Source organism: Rosa chinensis, chromosome 3, assembly GCF_002994745.2.
Source record: "Rosa chinensis cultivar Old Blush chromosome 3, RchiOBHm-V2, whole genome shotgun sequence".
Taxonomy (NCBI): domain Eukaryota; kingdom Viridiplantae; phylum Streptophyta; class Magnoliopsida; order Rosales; family Rosaceae; genus Rosa; species Rosa chinensis.
This window is the reverse complement of record NC_037090.1, coordinates 25,247,940-25,266,571: the sequence shown is the minus strand read 5'-3', so window position 1 is coordinate 25,266,571 and position 18,632 is coordinate 25,247,940. Positions and strand designations below refer to the sequence as shown.

The 18,632-nt window shown below is 36.6% G+C and overlaps 1 protein-coding gene and 1 non-coding gene across 2 annotated transcripts; both read left to right on the top strand.

Moving 5' to 3' along the window:
• The first annotated feature begins 1,061 nt into the window (after positions 1-1,061).
• Positions 1,062-1,143, top strand: TRNAS-UGA. The gene has a single exon. It is a non-coding gene; the product is annotated as a tRNA-Ser (tRNA).
• A 13,993-nt stretch (positions 1,144-15,136) lies between these two features.
• Positions 15,137-17,322, top strand: LOC112192562 (ORC ubiquitin ligase 1). The gene has a single exon (XM_024332355.2). The coding sequence runs from the start codon at positions 15,805-15,807 to the stop codon at positions 17,062-17,064; it is 1,260 nt and encodes a 419-aa protein (XP_024188123.1). The 5' UTR covers positions 15,137-15,804; the 3' UTR covers positions 17,065-17,322.
• The last annotated feature ends 1,310 nt before the right edge of the window (positions 17,323-18,632 follow it).

Below are 18,632 nucleotides of genomic sequence, written 5' to 3'. Positions count from 1 at the left end.
CAGGTGGAAATTTTATCCTATATATGTGATAATTGCCTCATTTCGTGATATATCAGGTGTCTCACCATACAACTTATTTGATTATCATTTTAATCCATTTTCACTCTCTTCCTTTCAAAAACTAACATTTTGTGCCGCTATTTATGATTTTTTTATATAATTATTATTACAATATTTTATATTATATTTTTAATAAATTAGGGAGATGTGACAGTCTTAAGCTATTAAGCAGTTTATTATCTTATTTTTACGAGAAGTGGTTTTATTAGTTAAAATTGAAAATTTTGATAGAAATTATCTTAAAATAAAATTAAAAACTTTCAGAAAAAATAAATCACAATGATAAATTTAACAATTACAAATAGAATAAAATAATCCCACTATCCATGGGCATAGAGAGAAGGGGGCGAGAAGGGTCAGCTGACCATTCTCATATTTTCATTTTAATTATTGATTAATTGAACTTTTTATATAAATAAATAAAATAATACCATAATGATCCTCCTAAATACTAACAAATGACAATAATGTTTTTTCGACTTTACCTTTAATCCAATTAAATGTATAATCTTATCTCTTTACTTTTTGGTTGATGCATTTCTTTTTCAATTTCTATTAATATAGAGATAATCATAATCGATACTTTTCAATAAATCAATCTAATATAGCTAGGTATAAGTCAATTATTTAAAGATTTTACATGAGAAATTATGTTAGCAAACGATTTTTTTTCAATGTAATAGCTATTTATATTTTGACTGTCCTAAATAAAATTTCTAGCTATAGTGGCAATGGCATTCACTTTTCTTCCCCACTATGTTCTATTTGCAAGAACTGTTTTATTTCATTCATTTTCTAAAAAAAAAAAAACTGTTACACATGTAAAGCATATATGTAGAAAGCTAGTAAAATTAAATGTATGTGTGGATATTCAAATCTATTTCCAAGAAAAAGAACTCCAAAGAGAGAGAGAGATCTTCTGAGTAACCTCACCATTGCTTTGTTGTCGATTCATTGGAGTTGATTAGTAGTATAGTCAAACTGGGGGGAATTAACAGATAGTCGATATGTCCGAGTGGTTAAGGAGACAGACTTGAAATCTGTTGGGCTTCGCCCGCGCAGGTTCGATCCCTGCTGTCGACGTATCTTTTTTATTAATGAAACTGGTCGCACTTTCCAACATTCTCAATCCACAAAATGATTGTCACCGTCATGCCACCTTTCGTTGGAAGGTTTTCTTTGTCATCATTGGCAGGAATATGAATTCAGCCGGTACTGCTTGGAACAAAATCAAATCAAAATTCGTGTTTTACTAGCACTAATCAAAGATAACATAATCAATTAAAAAACAAATTCTGAGACTAGAGGTGTACGATGAAAACTTGGTCTTATATAAACTTTGGGAAATGACATTTTTATTTGGCATAATTCGATGAAATTTAGAATGAATTTCTTTGTTAATCAGAAGCACAAAAGGTTATGAATTTTAAAGGTTTGAATTGCACTAAATGGATGAGGTTAAATAAAGTCGGTAAATAACCTCAAGCCAATCTCGATCTCAGCAGTGTTAGTCGTTGATTCTAGTGTCAGTTCCTATCACCTAATGCCCGCGTTACTAACCTACAGAACGAACACGTTTTGCATGGTTAGTTAGTCAACATATCTTCATTTTCACCTTTATTGAGTGCATAAAGGATTGAAGGTTTACTGGTTTGATTAGATTTTTACTTTCAGCCGCATCTCTAAATCCTTCCTTTTCGTTCAATTTCCATTTCAACTTTTTAAACAACGACAAGCGTGGCCCGTGGCCCACTATTGTACCGATGCTGTCTCAACTTAACCACCCATTAGGTGTTGAGTTTTAATCACAAAATGTCTCGGTATAATTGGGTAAGAGCCACTCACTTATAAGTTATATTTTATTTGTCATTTTTCCAATGTGGGATCTTTCCTCTCCAACGCGCTCCCTCACGTGCAACCTAACTCTAGGTCTGCACGTAAATTAATTAACAATCCAATTCCCACATGGAAATTGGGACACAAGTCTCATATTGGAGACTTAGCCAATATAACAATCCAAGACCCACATCAGACACTTGGTAACAATCCAATCGGAATTTTCCGATGGCAATATAAGGAACCCAAATTCGGGCCCATGACAATTGGAGAAACATTGGAGAGAGACCCGCTCTGATACCATTTTAAACAGCGACAAGCGTGGCCCGTGACCCACCATTGTACTGATATTGTCCCAACTTAACCACCCATTAGGTGTTGGGTTTTAATCACAAAATGCCTCGTTACAATTGGGTAAGAGCCACCCACTTATAAGTTATATTTTATTTGTCACTTTTCTAATGTGGGATATTTCCTCTCCAACACAACTCTGTTAACTTTCTTCTTCAAATTCTTGTTATGTTCTCAAGCTAAGATCTTTCATTTTCCACTTTAGTTTTCATTCTCAATTATCATGGCAGAACCACCATATTTCAATTCCCCACCAGATTCCATCAACCCTTCTCCTCCATAGCTTCCTTCTAATTTAACTTAAATTGTTGCTTGGAGAATAGCAGCTGCATTCCTCTATTCATCTGCCCGCTCACTCCCTTTGCTCATACAAGATTACAAGCTACCTCTTCTTCATTTTCCTATATATATTTGAAAATTCTATTCATTTAGATATCTTGCTTAACAGCTCTCGATCCACTATATGGCACTCATTGTGGAGCCCTCCCCTTGTGAAACTCCCTACTCTCAACTCATTCTTGTATCTCCTGAAGCCCTCCCGTTTGGAGGGTCAACTTCTTCTTTTTGCCTCCAGGTACTCTCCATATTTCAAAAAAAAAAAAAAAAAACCTTCTATACCAGTTTTCTATTCCATCTCGCTTTGCACAGCCTCAACCGCGATATTCTTTCGCATTTTGATTGCACAGAAGTCTCATCTCCTCTACATCAGTGTCGTTGCATCTCTCTTCTTCATTGGCTGCTCTTCTACAATTACATCTCTCTCTCTCTTCTACTTCGTATCCACTTCTTCTATGTTTCCTTCTCACTTAGTACTGAGTTTTCCCCATCAATCCTTGTTTAGCAAATTCATATAGATTTTTTCCTACCTCTCTTTAAAATTTTCTTCTCCTTTCTCCTCATCCCTTTGAGATATGAAATTCCAAAATAGATTTTTGTACTATGATTACTCTCTGTCTTTTTCTCACACCTACAGAACGAACAAGTTTCACATTGTATGTTAGTCGACGTATCTTTAATTTTAGTCGACATTTATTTAATTTCACCATTATTGAGTATATATATGTGATGAACTGGTTTTTTGTTATTTAATTCTTACAATTAATAATGGACCAGTTGTACGAATTATTGTTGTTATGCCTTGTTCATATGTTGTTGGTGGAATGGACGTATTTTTTGAACGAATAATTATTAGGAAATCATAATTTTAGGGGGGTTACAAAGTTTGACTTTTTATACGTTGAGTTTCTCTAAAAAATTTCTTCACGAAAGTCGTAGAACACATCGATACAAGTTCGTGGACATGCGAAACGCGAAAATCGGAGTGCATATGAGAAAGTTATGGTCACTGAAAGTTATTTCCATTTTCAAAAATTTTAGTATAAATAAGGAAATTCTGGAAATATCTTCACAAAATCCGAAACTTTCCTTTTTGGGCAAATTCCAGAAATTTCTAGAAACTCAAACTCTCTCTAGCTTCTTGCTGACCAGACCCGGACCCAAACCCAGTTTTCCGGCTCGTTGTTTTCTCCAATCTCCGGTGACTTCAGGCGGCGGGATCAGCACAGACGTGTTCGCCTCCTCGTTCCGGTCCTCCCTACGGTGGTTGCTTATGGCTATTTACACCGAGCATGGCTGATCGAAGTCGTAACGTTAAACGGCGACAAAACCGGCCATATCTCTCAATTCCCGCGACGGCTGGAGGTGAAACCGATCTTATTTTTCTCGTAGAAGCTTCCTCTATCAATTTTTTATGGTGGTTTTGATAGATTCTCAGTGTATAGTTGTAACTCAACGTGAACAGTGGATTTTGGCTTGTGGTGGAGATCTAGGCCGATTTGGCTTGAACCCCAGGTATTAAAATTGCTCCACTTAGTATCCTCTACATTTTGGACAGTTGGATCAAGCTAATTTTGAGTTTGACACGGCGGTGCGTGCGGTGCAAGTGCAGCCGGCTATGGCCCGGTCATGTGTGGGGCAATTTCTTACTTCATTTATCATCTACTCGTCGATACGAGCATTTTGATATATGATATGTAACTTTTGGAGATCGTTTGATCATGTTAGGATTTTTCGTAGTTTCGATTATCTTAGTTTTCGATTCGTGAGGATCCGGTTGTTCAATCAACTTGTAGTTTTGATATATTGATTGTAGAATTATTCCGAAGACTTTGGGTGGTCTCAGATGAAGTTTCGCCTCGATTGTTGTTACTTATGAGTTTTAGTTCAAATGAGGATTCGAACTTTAATCGCTTGGTGATTTGTGTACTGAATTGAGATCATATTTTCCTTAGGTGCTTGACATAATGTGTTCTAGGGGTGGGTTCGGTTCCGAGCCTAAACCGAAAACCAAACCGAATTTAGGCTCGGTGCGGTTCGGTTAGGTTTTTGTGTTTTGAGAAGTTGACACCGAAAACCGAACCGACCCGAATGGTTCTGTTCGGTTCAGCCCAGTTTCGGTTTTTTTTTTTTTTTTTTTTGAAAAACAGATTTTTACAGACTTTTACTTTCTTAAAATAAAAATAATTTAATAATTGTGTTTTTTTTTTCCAAGTCTTTTTTATAGTTCATTCTCTCTCTTTTTGCTAGCCTTTTGGGCCCTTCCTCACCAAAAAATAAAATTATGCATCAAACACATTGGTGTAGACTCGAGAGATTCAAGTCCATCTACTTACAAAAATTACTCCGGAAACTAGGAAATTAGGAATCAAGGCCATTGGAGCCTTTTCGATATAAAAAAATAAAATAAAAGAGCAACCCATTAACCAATAACCACCCACACAAGCAAAAGACATGAAAAACAAAACAAAAAAGAGCATCCCTCTTCTGTCTCAAAATTGATGCTTGTAATCTCTGCCATAGCTCCTGCATACATTTCAGATCACACAAACTGAGTCAGTCTCTAAATCCAAATCAATATAAAACGCCACAGTCAATCTTTGTCCTATGCTTCTAATAAATAAAAAATATAATAACTTTCTTTGCTTGAAATGGGAAGTGACATGAATTGGTGTTAATAGCTAGCTATATGGCTTAAAAAGGAAGTCTCATCATATATAATCATCAAATTTATACACATCTATCAACTTATATGTAGACTTATAGAGTAACAAACCTGCAAATGACTAGCTACGTTCTCCCTAGTCAAGCCAGGCACATTCAAGAACTCGAGGATTCTCCCTAGGCACAGCCTCTGTATGGAAAGCCAAAGGTAAACAATAGTTATTAGTAGACCAAAAATTAATCAGACAGCGAAATATATAATATAATTAAACTTACTATCCAAGCCTATATGTCTGATGTCCAAGCCTACTAATGTAAACAATGTTTGGTCTACTGAGGAATCAATACATATTCTACTATCAGATCATATCAATGGTCATATCAGATAGTATTATCTCGAATAACAATTATTTTTTGAACCTAACTATGGGAATTACCTGCAGTAATGAGGACTTGTCCATATGTGGCCATATGATAATGTCATGGTTATATATCAAAACTCAATTGATATAGACACGACAATGACTACAAGGAATAATCATCTGTATGAAAATATACCTAGACGACAGGTACACCTCCTTGAGAATTGGAAATCTATGACTTGAGGATATTTCCTTGTAGAAGAGGAATAATAAACCCATCCAGCTGCCACAAGAAAGTTAATGTGCATTAGAAAAAGAATCTTACTCATAATTCTGACCAATCGTACTAGTCACATATTATGATACTTGACATGGATTACTTTCAATAGTCTTTCAGGGAATAATCAATTCACAGTCAACTCATAATTCCGAGTTTCCACCAACCTGCTTCCATATTGGTTTGGCCATCCAACCTTCAATCAACTTGCGTCTTCTCTAAAAGCTGGTAGAAAAACACTTATGATTAGCAAAACTTCTTAGCTTTACACCAAGCTAAAACTAGATATATGCAGGAGTCAATAATTGATCTATAAGTGCACAAGTTACAATTATTGAACCGGAAACATGTTATACTTTACAGTTTACACTGCACTTGAGTACTAAGAAAAACATAACAAAGATTAAACAAAACTGTAAATAAGTAGAAGCAGATCTTCATCGAAATATTTTGACTTACAGAGAGTCTTCTAATATTGACTGAGAAAGTAAGAACTGAGAAGTATGCTATCTGAAAACATATTCAGTAAAACAGAACAAAAATTCAATTTGACAATCAAAACAGCACAACAAGAATAAAAATCCATGATTCAACTTATAAAAAATAAAAATAAGGACGCGAATGACACCAAAAAATGGGGATCAAATATGAGTCAGTTCCAACTTTGTAATGGGTCTATGGCAGAACGAAAACCTAGAAATAGATTCAGATTCTAAGAAAAAGTCACATACCCAAAAGCCTCTTTTTTGAAATTGGTGATATTGCTAAGTGCAGCTCGATAATTGAGCCCCATCTCCTTCACAAACTTAGCGCCCCCCAATCTTGGATCTTTACAAAAGATCTAATCATAACTGGATCTGAAATTAAGAAGAATAAACAACAACGATGATAACTGAGCAAGATTAAATCGAAACAAACCGACGAAAACAAGATTGAAGAAAAGAGTAAGAGCAGAGATGGACCTGGAGGGAAAGGAGGAAGCTCCAGCTGAGAGATGTGTGAAGGAAGAAGGTAGAGAAAACGAACCTGAAGCAATTGACATTTTACGGTCGCGATCCGGCTCCAAGCAAAACGCAGATCCCAAAGAGGCGGTAGAAGGGACCACCAAGACCTTGGCCTGACGATTTTGGACTGTGAGCTTAACCCAGTCCTTAGCGATCTCGAATTGTCGATGACGAAGAGAAAACTGAGAGGCCAGTGAAGAAAGAGAGGGCGAGAGGAAGAGAGAGAAACTGAAATGAGATAGGGTCGTGGAAGTGTGGAAGTGAGGCAGTGAGAAACGAGGGCTCAAGGCTGGGAAAGGGAATATAGTTGGTCTCTAACCCTAAAACAAAATGACGTCGTTTTGTCAAAAGTGAACAGTGTTTCGGTTTTCGGTTCTGTTCGGTTTTCACCGGGCCGAAACCGAAAACCGAACCAAACATAATCGGTTCAGTTTGGTTTTTTTTTTTTTTCGGTTCGGTTTCTTTTTTGTGCGGTTTTGTTCGGCTTCAGTTCGGGTTTCGGTGCGGTTTTTTTCGGTTTTCGGTTTCGCGAGCCCACCCCTAGTGTATTCTATAAGTTATCTAGTTGTGTGAAGACGCAACAGGAATTTCAGGGTGAGTAATCTCACAATGTTCATTTACGAACGGAGTTACCTTTATCGTTTTGGGAGTTATTTATTTAACCGAAAACTACAGTTGGTATTAATGGCATTCCTGAGCGAATGACTACATGTGTGTGTGTATTTACGTGAAGTATATATAAATATATATATACATATATATATATATATATATATATTCTTGTGAGTGTGATGTATGATGAAACAATATGCATGATTGTGTTCATATTATTGTTTTGAATGTGACTTTTCAGGAAACAATATTGTGAAAAAAGATGTTTTCTATTGTTTGAAAATTGTTAAGTTTGATGTGACATTTTTGAGTCAAGCGTAACTTATTTTAAATGTATTGGTCTTTATACCAAGAGTCACAGATGGTGAGCAGGGAATGAGAAATCTTTTATTAGATTTATGTAATATTTTTAGGTCGGGTGTGACTTATTCAAATGTTTGGTTCGAAGACCAGATGGGTCTAAAAATCATATGTCACAGATAGTGACTGTCACAGATGATGACCAAGGCACATAATCGGGAACCATGCCTTTGGCCTGGCGAGTGGTTACAATTAGTTAGAACTTAGAACTCTAGTCTGTCTGCCATTATAGCTTATGGGGGTAACAGTCGAGGTTGCTTGAGACTCTTAAGTATGTAGTTTAAAAAATTATCTCGAGAGTATTCTTTCCTTTACTGTCCATGTGGGACTTTGAATTTTCATATTGATTTTTTGAGTTATCAAATAATATGTTTTTGTCACGGAGGTAACTTGTGTTGTTCCTTCTGAGAAAAGGACTTGGAGTGTTGGAATGAATCATGGTTCAGTTATTTCTTGAGGTTGATTGGTGTGTTGTTGGGATTGGTGTGAGTTTCTTGATTGTTGTTTTTGAGTTACTCATACAAGCTTTCATAAGCTTACAGAGTTTGTTGTGTGGTAACCCGGTGCACTATTTGATGGTATAGGGGTTAATCTCGCAGGTCAGGGTAATTGTGGCTGAAGCTGAGATAGTGTGTTCGCAGTTGTACAAGTAGGAAGCAAATTTTGTTGGCTTTGCCATTGTTATGACTTCCGCTATGTAGCAAGCTCTGGGGAGCATTTACGTTTATTTTGTTGTGGCAATTTAATTCGTAAACTTGTATAACAGATGACTCTGCAAAGCGAGTATATATAGGGATGGCAATGGGGCGGATTGGGGATGGGGATCACAATACCATCCCCAGCCCCGGAGTCATTTTCTACCCCCATCCCCGCCCCAATCCCCAATAAAAATATGTTGGGGATTCCCCGTCCCCATCCCCATTGAAGACTAAGCCTCCAAACCCGCCCCAAATCCCCTATAAGAATTTAATAAATAAAATAATTTTTTCTCTTATTGTCTTTTTTAAAATCAAAATCTACAACAAATAAATTTAAAATATGATTAAATTCATAAATCATAATTCAGTGAGTGCAAAAGTCAAAAACACCATTAAAGTAAAACTGTAGCTATTAAAGTAAAGTAGTAAATGTATATATTTGTGATTTATATTATAAAAAAATAAATTAAAATATATATAAGTTAAATATATGTTTATATTATTGGGGCGGGTTTGGGGATGAGGATCACAATACCATCCCCGCCCCATCCCCAATCTTAGATAGCGGGGATTGGGGATCCCCATCTCCATTCCCCATTTGTCCCCGAATTCTCCCCCCATTAGGGGCGGATATCCAATGGAGCTCCGCCCCGCTGGAGATTTTTGCCATCCCTAAGTATATATTGACATTGTGAGTTCAGGGCATCACTATGTACTTAGTTCAAAAGAAAAAAAAAATTCAGGTATTTTGTATTGATGGTTGAACCATCATGCATGTATAATTCTAGGATTATATTGATTTGTAATTATGTCTAAAAATCGGAGTGTGACAATATAGGATTGAAGATTCACTAGTTTGATTTGGTGTTACTTGAGACTTGTTGTCTTCCAAAAATTCTTTCAATACACCAACCAATAGGTATTAATAAGCGGTGTTTCTGATATGTTGTCATGACTTTTGATATTAATGATATTATCTATTTTGTTAAAAAATAAATAAATAAAAAATCTTTGAAGGTACCAAAAATTTTAACTTGTGTAAATAGAAGTATTCTCCGCATTCAAATAAAAAAAAATAGAAATATTCTACACAATATTTTAGTTTGGCATTTCAACTCAAATGACCAGTGGTGGGGTGGTAGAACCTCCAGGTGTGGAACCCCCACACCCAGGTTCGAGCCCCCTCTCCTATGCTTAGTGGCCAGTGGTGGTCGGGGCCTCTGTGCATGTTGCCTGTTGGTGCACCCCACATTGGAGGGAATAATCTGGCTCTGCTAGGATACCCTCCATGGATATGTGTGTAGCTAACAACGCTAACCTCCCCCGATCACCAAAAAAAAAAAAAAAACTCAAATGAAGTCTGCCATCAAATGCCAAAATGCTAGGTTATATTACAACAATTATGTAGAGAGAAATTTTAAATACACACTCCAAACTACTTAATACACATCTCTATTATTTTATTTTTCAAATCAGATTTTATAGATATGTTAAATGATTAAAATAGACATATATCTATTAGAATAATAATCATATATTCCTTATATTATTCTATAATTATAAATACAATAAATTTCTATACATGACATCCTCATTTAAAATAAGAATAAAGTTAGAAACTATCTAATTTAATTTTTCCTTAAATAAATCGTAATTAAATGGGGTGAGAGACCATATAATTTAGAATTTCGAAATCAATGGCATTAAATATTTTTAAAACATATTGCTTTATTCCCACTTTTTAGTCCTTTTTTTTTTCTTCTGAAAATTATTAAATAATTAAGGGTGTGTATTTAATTTAAAACTTCTCTTATGTAGAAAAAAAAAAAAAAAAAAAAAGTGGTGGGACCCAAGAACTTGGCTTACGAATTGAAAGCCAAATTTGGTTTCAATCGGAATGGTCTTAACTTTTTAGGCATTCTAAAAATACTATTTATTCAAATAATAAGATTTATAATTTGCACAACTTCAATCATTCAATCATTCAATGCTAAATTATAATTTACCCCACAAAAATAGCACACAGTGGACCAACCTCCAACACTTCTTCATCCACTTGTAGACCTGGCCTCAGTACTAAATTAAGACGTTTTTGCCTCAACCGTCAGCCGAACCGACCATTGTCAGTAACTCAATTCTCAAACCAATACCGGCCTGACAAGATCGGTATATCGACTAGTCGGTAAACGAGATCTCGGTTGGTATCGATCAGTTTTGAGTTTTCAGTCGACTAGTTCTAAGTTAGATCTGGAGGAGGAGAAAGAAGATGATAAAACAAAGAAAGAGATGAAATCAGAGATTTGCAACTTAAAAATTGCAGTGGAAATCATGGAATTTGGTACTAAGATTGTTCAATCCTGGGAAGACGAAGAAGCATAAAGGGCAAACGCCTCCTCTTTATTTTTGTCTGCCCTTCCCGAAGTGAGTGAATTGCATGTACAGATCCGTAGAAGATCTGTAGCTTAAAAAGAAAATAGAGGAAGCAAATTTGAGAGGTTTGTGGTTGGGAGTACTTTGCTTGGATTCTTGGGTTTGTGAAATGAGTGAAATTGTGAAAATGGGTTTGGATTTATAGGAAGGAGGTGAAAGAAGGGTAATTTGATGCAACACAACAACACGATGAATGTGGAATGAATTTTTAGTTTTGTTTTAATTCTATCGCGTAAGAAGTAATAAATACAAAAATCGTATGAATTATAATAAGAGCAGCTCGTGCTCTAGTGGTTGAGAGTGAAGCCTCTGCGTAAGAGGTCTAGGGTTTGAGCTTTGCCTCTTAATAAATTTTATGGATTATGTGTATTCTTTGGTATGTATACGTACATACGGTCGGTACAATATACCGATGATATGTATAACTTCATATTGTAGCCAAGCCAAAATTGATATTCCATATGGCTCAGCTGAGTCGAACTGTTGGTAAGCCAATATTTTGGCCCAATACGGTTCGGTCCGATTTGAAAATCAGTTAGTTCGGCCCATTGGGCCGAAAATGCCAGCCGTAGTCTACAACATGGTATAAATGATCCCTTAGTTTTTTTTTTTTTTTTTGTAAGAGCATGTATAAACGATAGAATTCAGGCTAGTGTAAACTATAATGTATGCCCAAATTTGCAAAAGTCAGCTCCAATAGGGTGGTTTTAAGATAGGCTAGCTAGAGGTTAGTATGTTGAAAAGGCTAAAATTGAACCATGCTTGAAGGTAGGCTAAATCTGGAACTCACACATGCACATGTAAATACAAGGAAGCTAATGAATAGCTTATATGAATGCCTATTAAAGTAGGACCATATAATTTTGTACTTATCCAATAAGAATTACTAAATAGTATTAATAATAATAATAAAATAATTAGACATTAGACTTTAGTCCTTTGTGGTAGAATTTCAATAGTAAAGAGAATTCAAAAGTGATGAATAGTGTTTTTTTTGGAGTCTAATTTTTATAGTGAAGACTTTAAATTTAACTTTTATGGATGCATATGCTCTAATGGAAATTTAACTTTTATGGGTGCATATGCTCTAATGGACCCAACTTGCTGCTAGAGATGGAATAATAAGGTCCAAAAAGTTTACTTTAGACCTAGGATTATAGATGGCCTTAGAGTATTTGATTTAGTTGTATCTTAGTTGTTGAATAATTGTCTTTTAAATTGGAGGTGATACTTTATATGTTTATTTAAACCGGCTAGGAATTTTGACAAAACCATATGTCCAAAAGTACTTCCTTTCTTTAAAAAAAAATTCTATCAGTTGTGTTTTTATTTAGAACAACATTTGATTTATTTAATTGACTTGAAAAAACTCATGGGGCTTTTTTTAAGAGCAAATGCACTCATGTACTAAGGGCAATTGCTGATTTTCCTACCAAATTAGCAACTATCAATCCACTATTCATGTAAAATGGGCAATTGTCTCCAGTTACACAATACACCAATAAAAGGTAATTTGATTGCCAATCCGCTATTCACACTTCAAAATTTGAATATATCATTAATTCAAAATAATCTTAAACTTCCATTTTGATTAATTAATTAATTTATAAATGAGATTAATCATACACTATAGAATATGAAAAACAATATATTAAATTAATTGAGATTAGAGAGCTTGAGGAGTTTGGTTTGTTGGTGGACCTATACTCAATTGCACATAATCGATGTCAACTTCTTCCCTTAAATTTGAGAAGGATATACATTTGCCAGTGATGAGGCATATGGTGATACGCGTCAATGAATCGCATAATTGAATTTCCTCATCGACTTGCCAATTAGAACCTGGATCTCTTATTGTTGGATGACAATTGAAGGAAACGAAGAATAAATTGATAGAGGAGATGGAGAGGTAAAAATTTTGAAAATTTTAATGTGAGAAATTAAGGTGAGAAAATTGGTATTTATAGAATTTTTGAAAACAAATTGGGTCTAGGGAAGGGAAGGAATAGAAGAAAAAAAGAGGGAGAAAGAGATGAGATGAAGAAGAAGAAAAAAAAAATGATAATGTGGTTCTTGGTGAAGGGGAAAAGTCTCTAAGAAGGAATGAAGGGTTAAAGTCCCTGAAAGAATGTAGGATTAATATTCCTGATAGAAGGTGAAGGGTTAACGTCCCTTAAAAAAACAATGAAGGGTATAAGTCCCTAAATGAAACATATTGACACAAAGGTGCCAAGAGAAAATGCTCCTTGGAAGTGGCAAAAGTCCTAAGATGAAGATGAAGATGGCACAATGATGTCAAGTTGACAAGGCTCCCTAAAGACACAATGGTGCAAAGAAGTTGACAAGGCTCCCTAAAGGCAAAATGGTACAACAAAGATTGGGTGAACGTCCTAGAGAAAAGTACTCTCTAGTGGCCAAAGGTAGGCAGAAGAAACTTTTTCCCTCAAGGCACAACATGAAGATACTTGTTTTTCCAATGAAGTCGATGAAGGCAACAACATGTCAGAGTTCACGGAAGCTCCAAGAGGTGTGAACGGTATCAAACATTGGTGAGGTGCAAAGAGAATCTCACCTAGAAGGAGACAATATAGTTCTCTAAGTTGTGAGAGAGAAAAAAGCTCCCTAGACCCAAAGTGACTAGAGAAGTGTCACGAAAGAAGCAAAATTCAACAAGTAAATGAAGGTGCTTGCATTGATTGAAGAAGCAGATAAGAAATGAACTTAAAGACCATAGTGAAGCAATAACAAAGAGAAAAATAAGCAAGTTGAAGAAAAAGAGGCAATGGAGCAAGAATCCTAATGAAGAACTTTGAAAAACTTGAAGTTAGAGTAATTCTAAATTAAGGGAGGATGTTGGAAATAAAATTAATTTAGAATTATGTTGAGAGTAATAGTGAAAATAATAGTGAGAGTCAGTGGCTTAGGTTATGGGAGTTAGAAATGTTTGATGTTATTCTAACAATTTAGTACTTATGTTTGTTATAATTGTTATACTTATGGCATTGTCTAGTGTAGGCCTAAATAAATGTGCTAGTCTAGTTGAGTAAGATGTAGAGGAGTATTTTGTAGAAGTTTTATCAGAGTAACTCTATTATCAGGTATTTTGAGAGTTTTCTCCATATCTCTCTCTAGGAACTTTGTACATGTCTTTGGGCTGTACGCCTCAGATATTGTGTGTCATTCATACACCATATCTCCCTACTCAAAATAAGGTTTTCAATATTTTCGCTTCCGCTAATATGAGATGTAATGGCTTTGTCGGAGCTCTATTTGGAATTTGCTCTTGCTAGTGATTGATCGAATGTAGACCCCGAACAATTTAAAGTGGACGCTGTCATTACACTAGTCTTCCTATGTTTTCCTTGTTATATTTGGGCTATTGACAAGCATTTTAGGCCGAATTGGTTCAACAATCATAATCCCAAGCCCATAATATTAGCGGGTGTTTTATTTTATTTCAATCATGTAGTAATACTGTCACACACATTGACAATTTAATTGAGACCCTGAGTTCAATGTTTTACTTTTAACCGATTTCAACGTTCTAGACCTTTTTGTTGAACACCTAATTAGAGAACGAGTAAAATTACTTCTTGTTATATCATCTTGAGGATATGGTCATAACATGTAATTGGGCCAATAGGCCTCCAACCTCTTTGCTGTCTATCTTGAGAAATGATGGACTACCTGGCCCTCCGTCCTTAAGTTAGTGATCGGGACTTTTGAGGCGATGCTGTTCTCCTTTCCCTTCTTAGTTACTTTCGTTGGCTGTTGTTTAGTTTATTTAGTTGGCTGTTATAAGCTCTTCCTCAGTTAGTTGTTGCTTTCCTCTTTCATTGTATTTCTCTTGCCTTTTGGCGTAATGAAGTTATTTCCAGACCAAAAAAAAGAAGAAAAAAAACATGTAATTTGATTAACCGGGCATCAAACCCACTGATGACAGGCCCAAAATTTAGTTTCGGTTTCATGCAACATCTAAACTTCTAAAGACTTTCCAAAGCCCATTGTAGAAAGTACCAGTTTCACTTTCACTTTCAACAAGTAGAACTGAGTTTGCGGCAGAGTCTGGGGGCCACAGCCCTCATCACAGCCGTCCATCACAATCGAACAAAAAACAAAAAAAAAAAAGGTCTGGAAGGCATAGAGTGCCGAGGACAAGGATCATCTCTCTCTGGCTGGCCTCTCCTAAATTCATTGCGGTCACTCATCTCTCTCTCTCTCTCCCTCTCCCTCCCCTTGTCTCTGTGGACTAGATCGCTAATCAAGAGGGTCGGGTTGCTTATGGCGAGTCGACTCGGGCCAAACCCACCTCTGGCTCAGTGGGTCTGCAAATCACTGCAACTATAGCTCACCCATCAACACCGTCAATTCGCAACCCAGGTCTTCGATTTTTTTTTTTTGTATTTTTTTTTTAATTTTTCTGATAATTTTGTTATTTATCAGGTTCTGAAACCCTAGATTACCCTCTAGAAATTGATACCGCAAGAACCATTGCCCTTCCAATTTGTTGACCTAAACCCAGCTTGACTTTCTGATTTTCTGGGTTACTTATAAAGGCTACGAATTGGGTTTGTTCAATTTAGGGTTTTTGTTTCCCTTCTTTGTATCCCCATTAATTTAGAGTTTTTTGTTTTTGTTTTTAGTTGCACGGATTCGTTTGTATTTCTGCAATAATTAGGGTTTTGTGATTTTGGGTTCTTGAATTTGGGATCTGTGATGGCGGTTTCTTCAATTATGTGGTGGAGTTAGGGGTTTTTATCTGGGTTTGTGTATTTTTTTTTCCTTATCGAGTAAGCCTTTTGGGTTAGTGAGTGATGGGTGAGGAGACATCTGATGCAATGAACCTTGACCTGAATCTGGGTCCTGGTCCCGAGCCGGCTTCTGCCACCATGTCGATTGAGCCTGTGAATTTGGAGAATTGGATTGACCAGCAGCCTATTCACCAAATTGCGGAAGCTTATGGGATTAATCCATTTCGACGGAGATGGCCACAACCTGAGGCGCATAATGTTTCGTCAGAGTTGAGTCAATTGATGGTCGATTCTGGTACTTCGAGTATACTACAAGCGGGGGAGGGTAGTGTTGCTGCAGAGGAGAGAAGCAACGATGTGCCTAAAAAGTGTGAAAATATCAATGGGATTTTAGAAAATGAGACTTCAGAGGAGAAGGATGATGTTGAAAAGAGCAGTGGCAATGATGGTAGCTTTTTTGATTGTAATATTTGTCTGGACTTGGCTAGGGATCCTGTATTGACTTGTTGTGGTCATTTGTTTTGTTGGCCATGCCTGTACCGATGGTTACATGTGCATTCCGATGCAAAGGAATGCCCAGTTTGTAAGGGAGAGGTAACTCTCAAGAATGTGACTCCAATTTATGGCCGTGGGAACAATGCTCGTGAGCCAGATGATGACTCAAATCTTAAGATCCCTCTTAGGCCTCACGCACGGCGGGTTGAAAGCTTGAGGCAAACTATTCAGAGGAATGCATTTACTTTTCCGGTGGAGGAGATGATTCGACGCCTTGGAAGCAGATTTGATTTGTCTCGGGATTTGGTTCAGCCAACAGAAGATACTCCCCGGGAAACTGCAGCTGAAAGAACAAATGGCTTGTTAAATAGGATCCTAACATCTCGAGCACTGCGCAGAGAGCAAATTCAGTTGGCACAAACTGAAATTGTAGATTTAACGCAAGACAACATTACTAGCCTTGATACAGGAGATAACCGCCGGCTTCAGTCCATGCTACTTCGAAGAACACAATCACATAGAGCAACACTTTCTTCTCTGTCATCTGCATTGAGTTCTGCTGAAAGGTTGGTGGAGGCATATTTCCATAACCATCCTATTACACCTGCAGTTAGAAATCAAGAGCCGCCTCCACCAGTTGATGACAGAGACTCTTTCTCGAGTATTCAAGCTGTTATAAATTCAGAGAGTCAAATGGACACAGCTGTGGAAATCGATTCAATGGTTTCCCTTTCAACTTCATCTTCCAGAAGAAGAAATGAAGCTTCAAGGGTTTCAGACATGGACAGTGGAGACTCCCGTGCCCCAAGAAGGAGAAGACTGAACTGAAAGCCTCTTCTTCATCTGGTCAGCACTATGTTGTATGTGCTCTTTGCCTTTGTTTTATTAGCCTTTCCCCTGCTCAAGTGCCCTTGTATTACTACTTCACTGTTTACACTCTAGGAAGTGTTCACCTTTTACTACAACTTTGTCCTTTGACATTGATGAGGTGATTATCAACTATCTGCTTGAATTATTTGTTTTTACATTATCAATGTTATGATCTTCCTTAACTTAAGGGGATTGGGTTTTTAATTGTGTGGCAAATCACAGTTGTACTCTTGTACTGCTAGTAGGCTAGTTTATTGGCTCCGACTGTACATAAACTCATGTTCTTATGCCAACGTTCATTTGGAATAATTTTCTATATATTCAAATAATTTCTGATCGTTGAAGTCTATAGGAGAACTCCTAGTTTCTTGTAATTTTCCATTCGGATATTCTAGGCACATAACTTCACACACCATAATATTGATTGAATGGTGGAAAAAAGATGGATAATCTTGAAGCTACGATTATGGCCAATCCCCTTCATGAGTTGCTGAATATTACATGAATCAAATTATCAACTCAAAACTTCCAGTTGACAATTTCCGGTGCATTCAGATATCTCCCTTTCATAATCCGTTGTCCATGTTATTTTAATCTGCTATTTGTGTCATTGATCTTGGTTTGTCAAGAACATCGTATTCTCGACTAATTCAGGAAGCCAACAACTGTTGGGTGATTCTAACATTTCCTTTATCAATTCTACCAACTGTTGTTATGCTTAGGAAAACTCAGAGAGAAGCTAATGTTTAGCTACCTACTTAAATCGTGAAGTTTGTATTTGTTTCCATCATAGTCCATCCATCGCTATTTCTTAGGGCTGGCATTTTGGGCCGAATGGGTTGAACCAGCCAAAGTTCGAACTTGGCCAAACCGTGTTGGGCTGAAATCTTAGCCTGCTGACTTTTCAGGTCGACTGAGCCACATCGATTGGATCATTCATCCCGGCTACGGTATGCTATACTGGATACTATTAGTATACCATACTGGCCGTATAGTAGGTTTACATATCGAAAAATATACATAAATGTATAACATTGTGTAAGAGGCAGTCCATCCTTTGCTCTACGCCTGGGCACGGGCCAAGCCCAATATGGATTTTACAGGGCTAGGGACTAAGCCTGATATCTCGAGTCGGGTTCAAATTTCGTTTTCTAGCTTCAGGGACCGATATGGCTCGGACCATTATTAAACAGGCCGGTCCCTTGGGTTTTTCGAGCCCAATTTCATAATTGAAATTTTTTGATAAATTTTCCATTTCGGGCATGTTCATCACTTCCAAACTAGCAAATTTAGCTTGCTGCCATCACTTCATCCCTACAATACCAAAAAAATAAAAACCAATTCACAAAAAGCTAGCAACCAATCCACAATCACAAATTTGGTTCAATAACATTTTCATCAAGCTCGCCAACAATCTTTGATGAAAAGGCAATCCAACAAACTATCACCCAGATATTATGGCCCATTCAAAATCACTGCAAGGATTGGAAAGTTGGCCTATAGGCTTGATGTCCCTAGCCATTCCC

Bases quoted from the DNA above. Each gene is read 5' to 3' on its own strand.
- LOC112192562 (XM_024332355.2), top strand. From the start codon at position 15,805: ATGGGTGAGGAGACATCTGATGCAATGAACCTTGACCTGAATCTGGGT.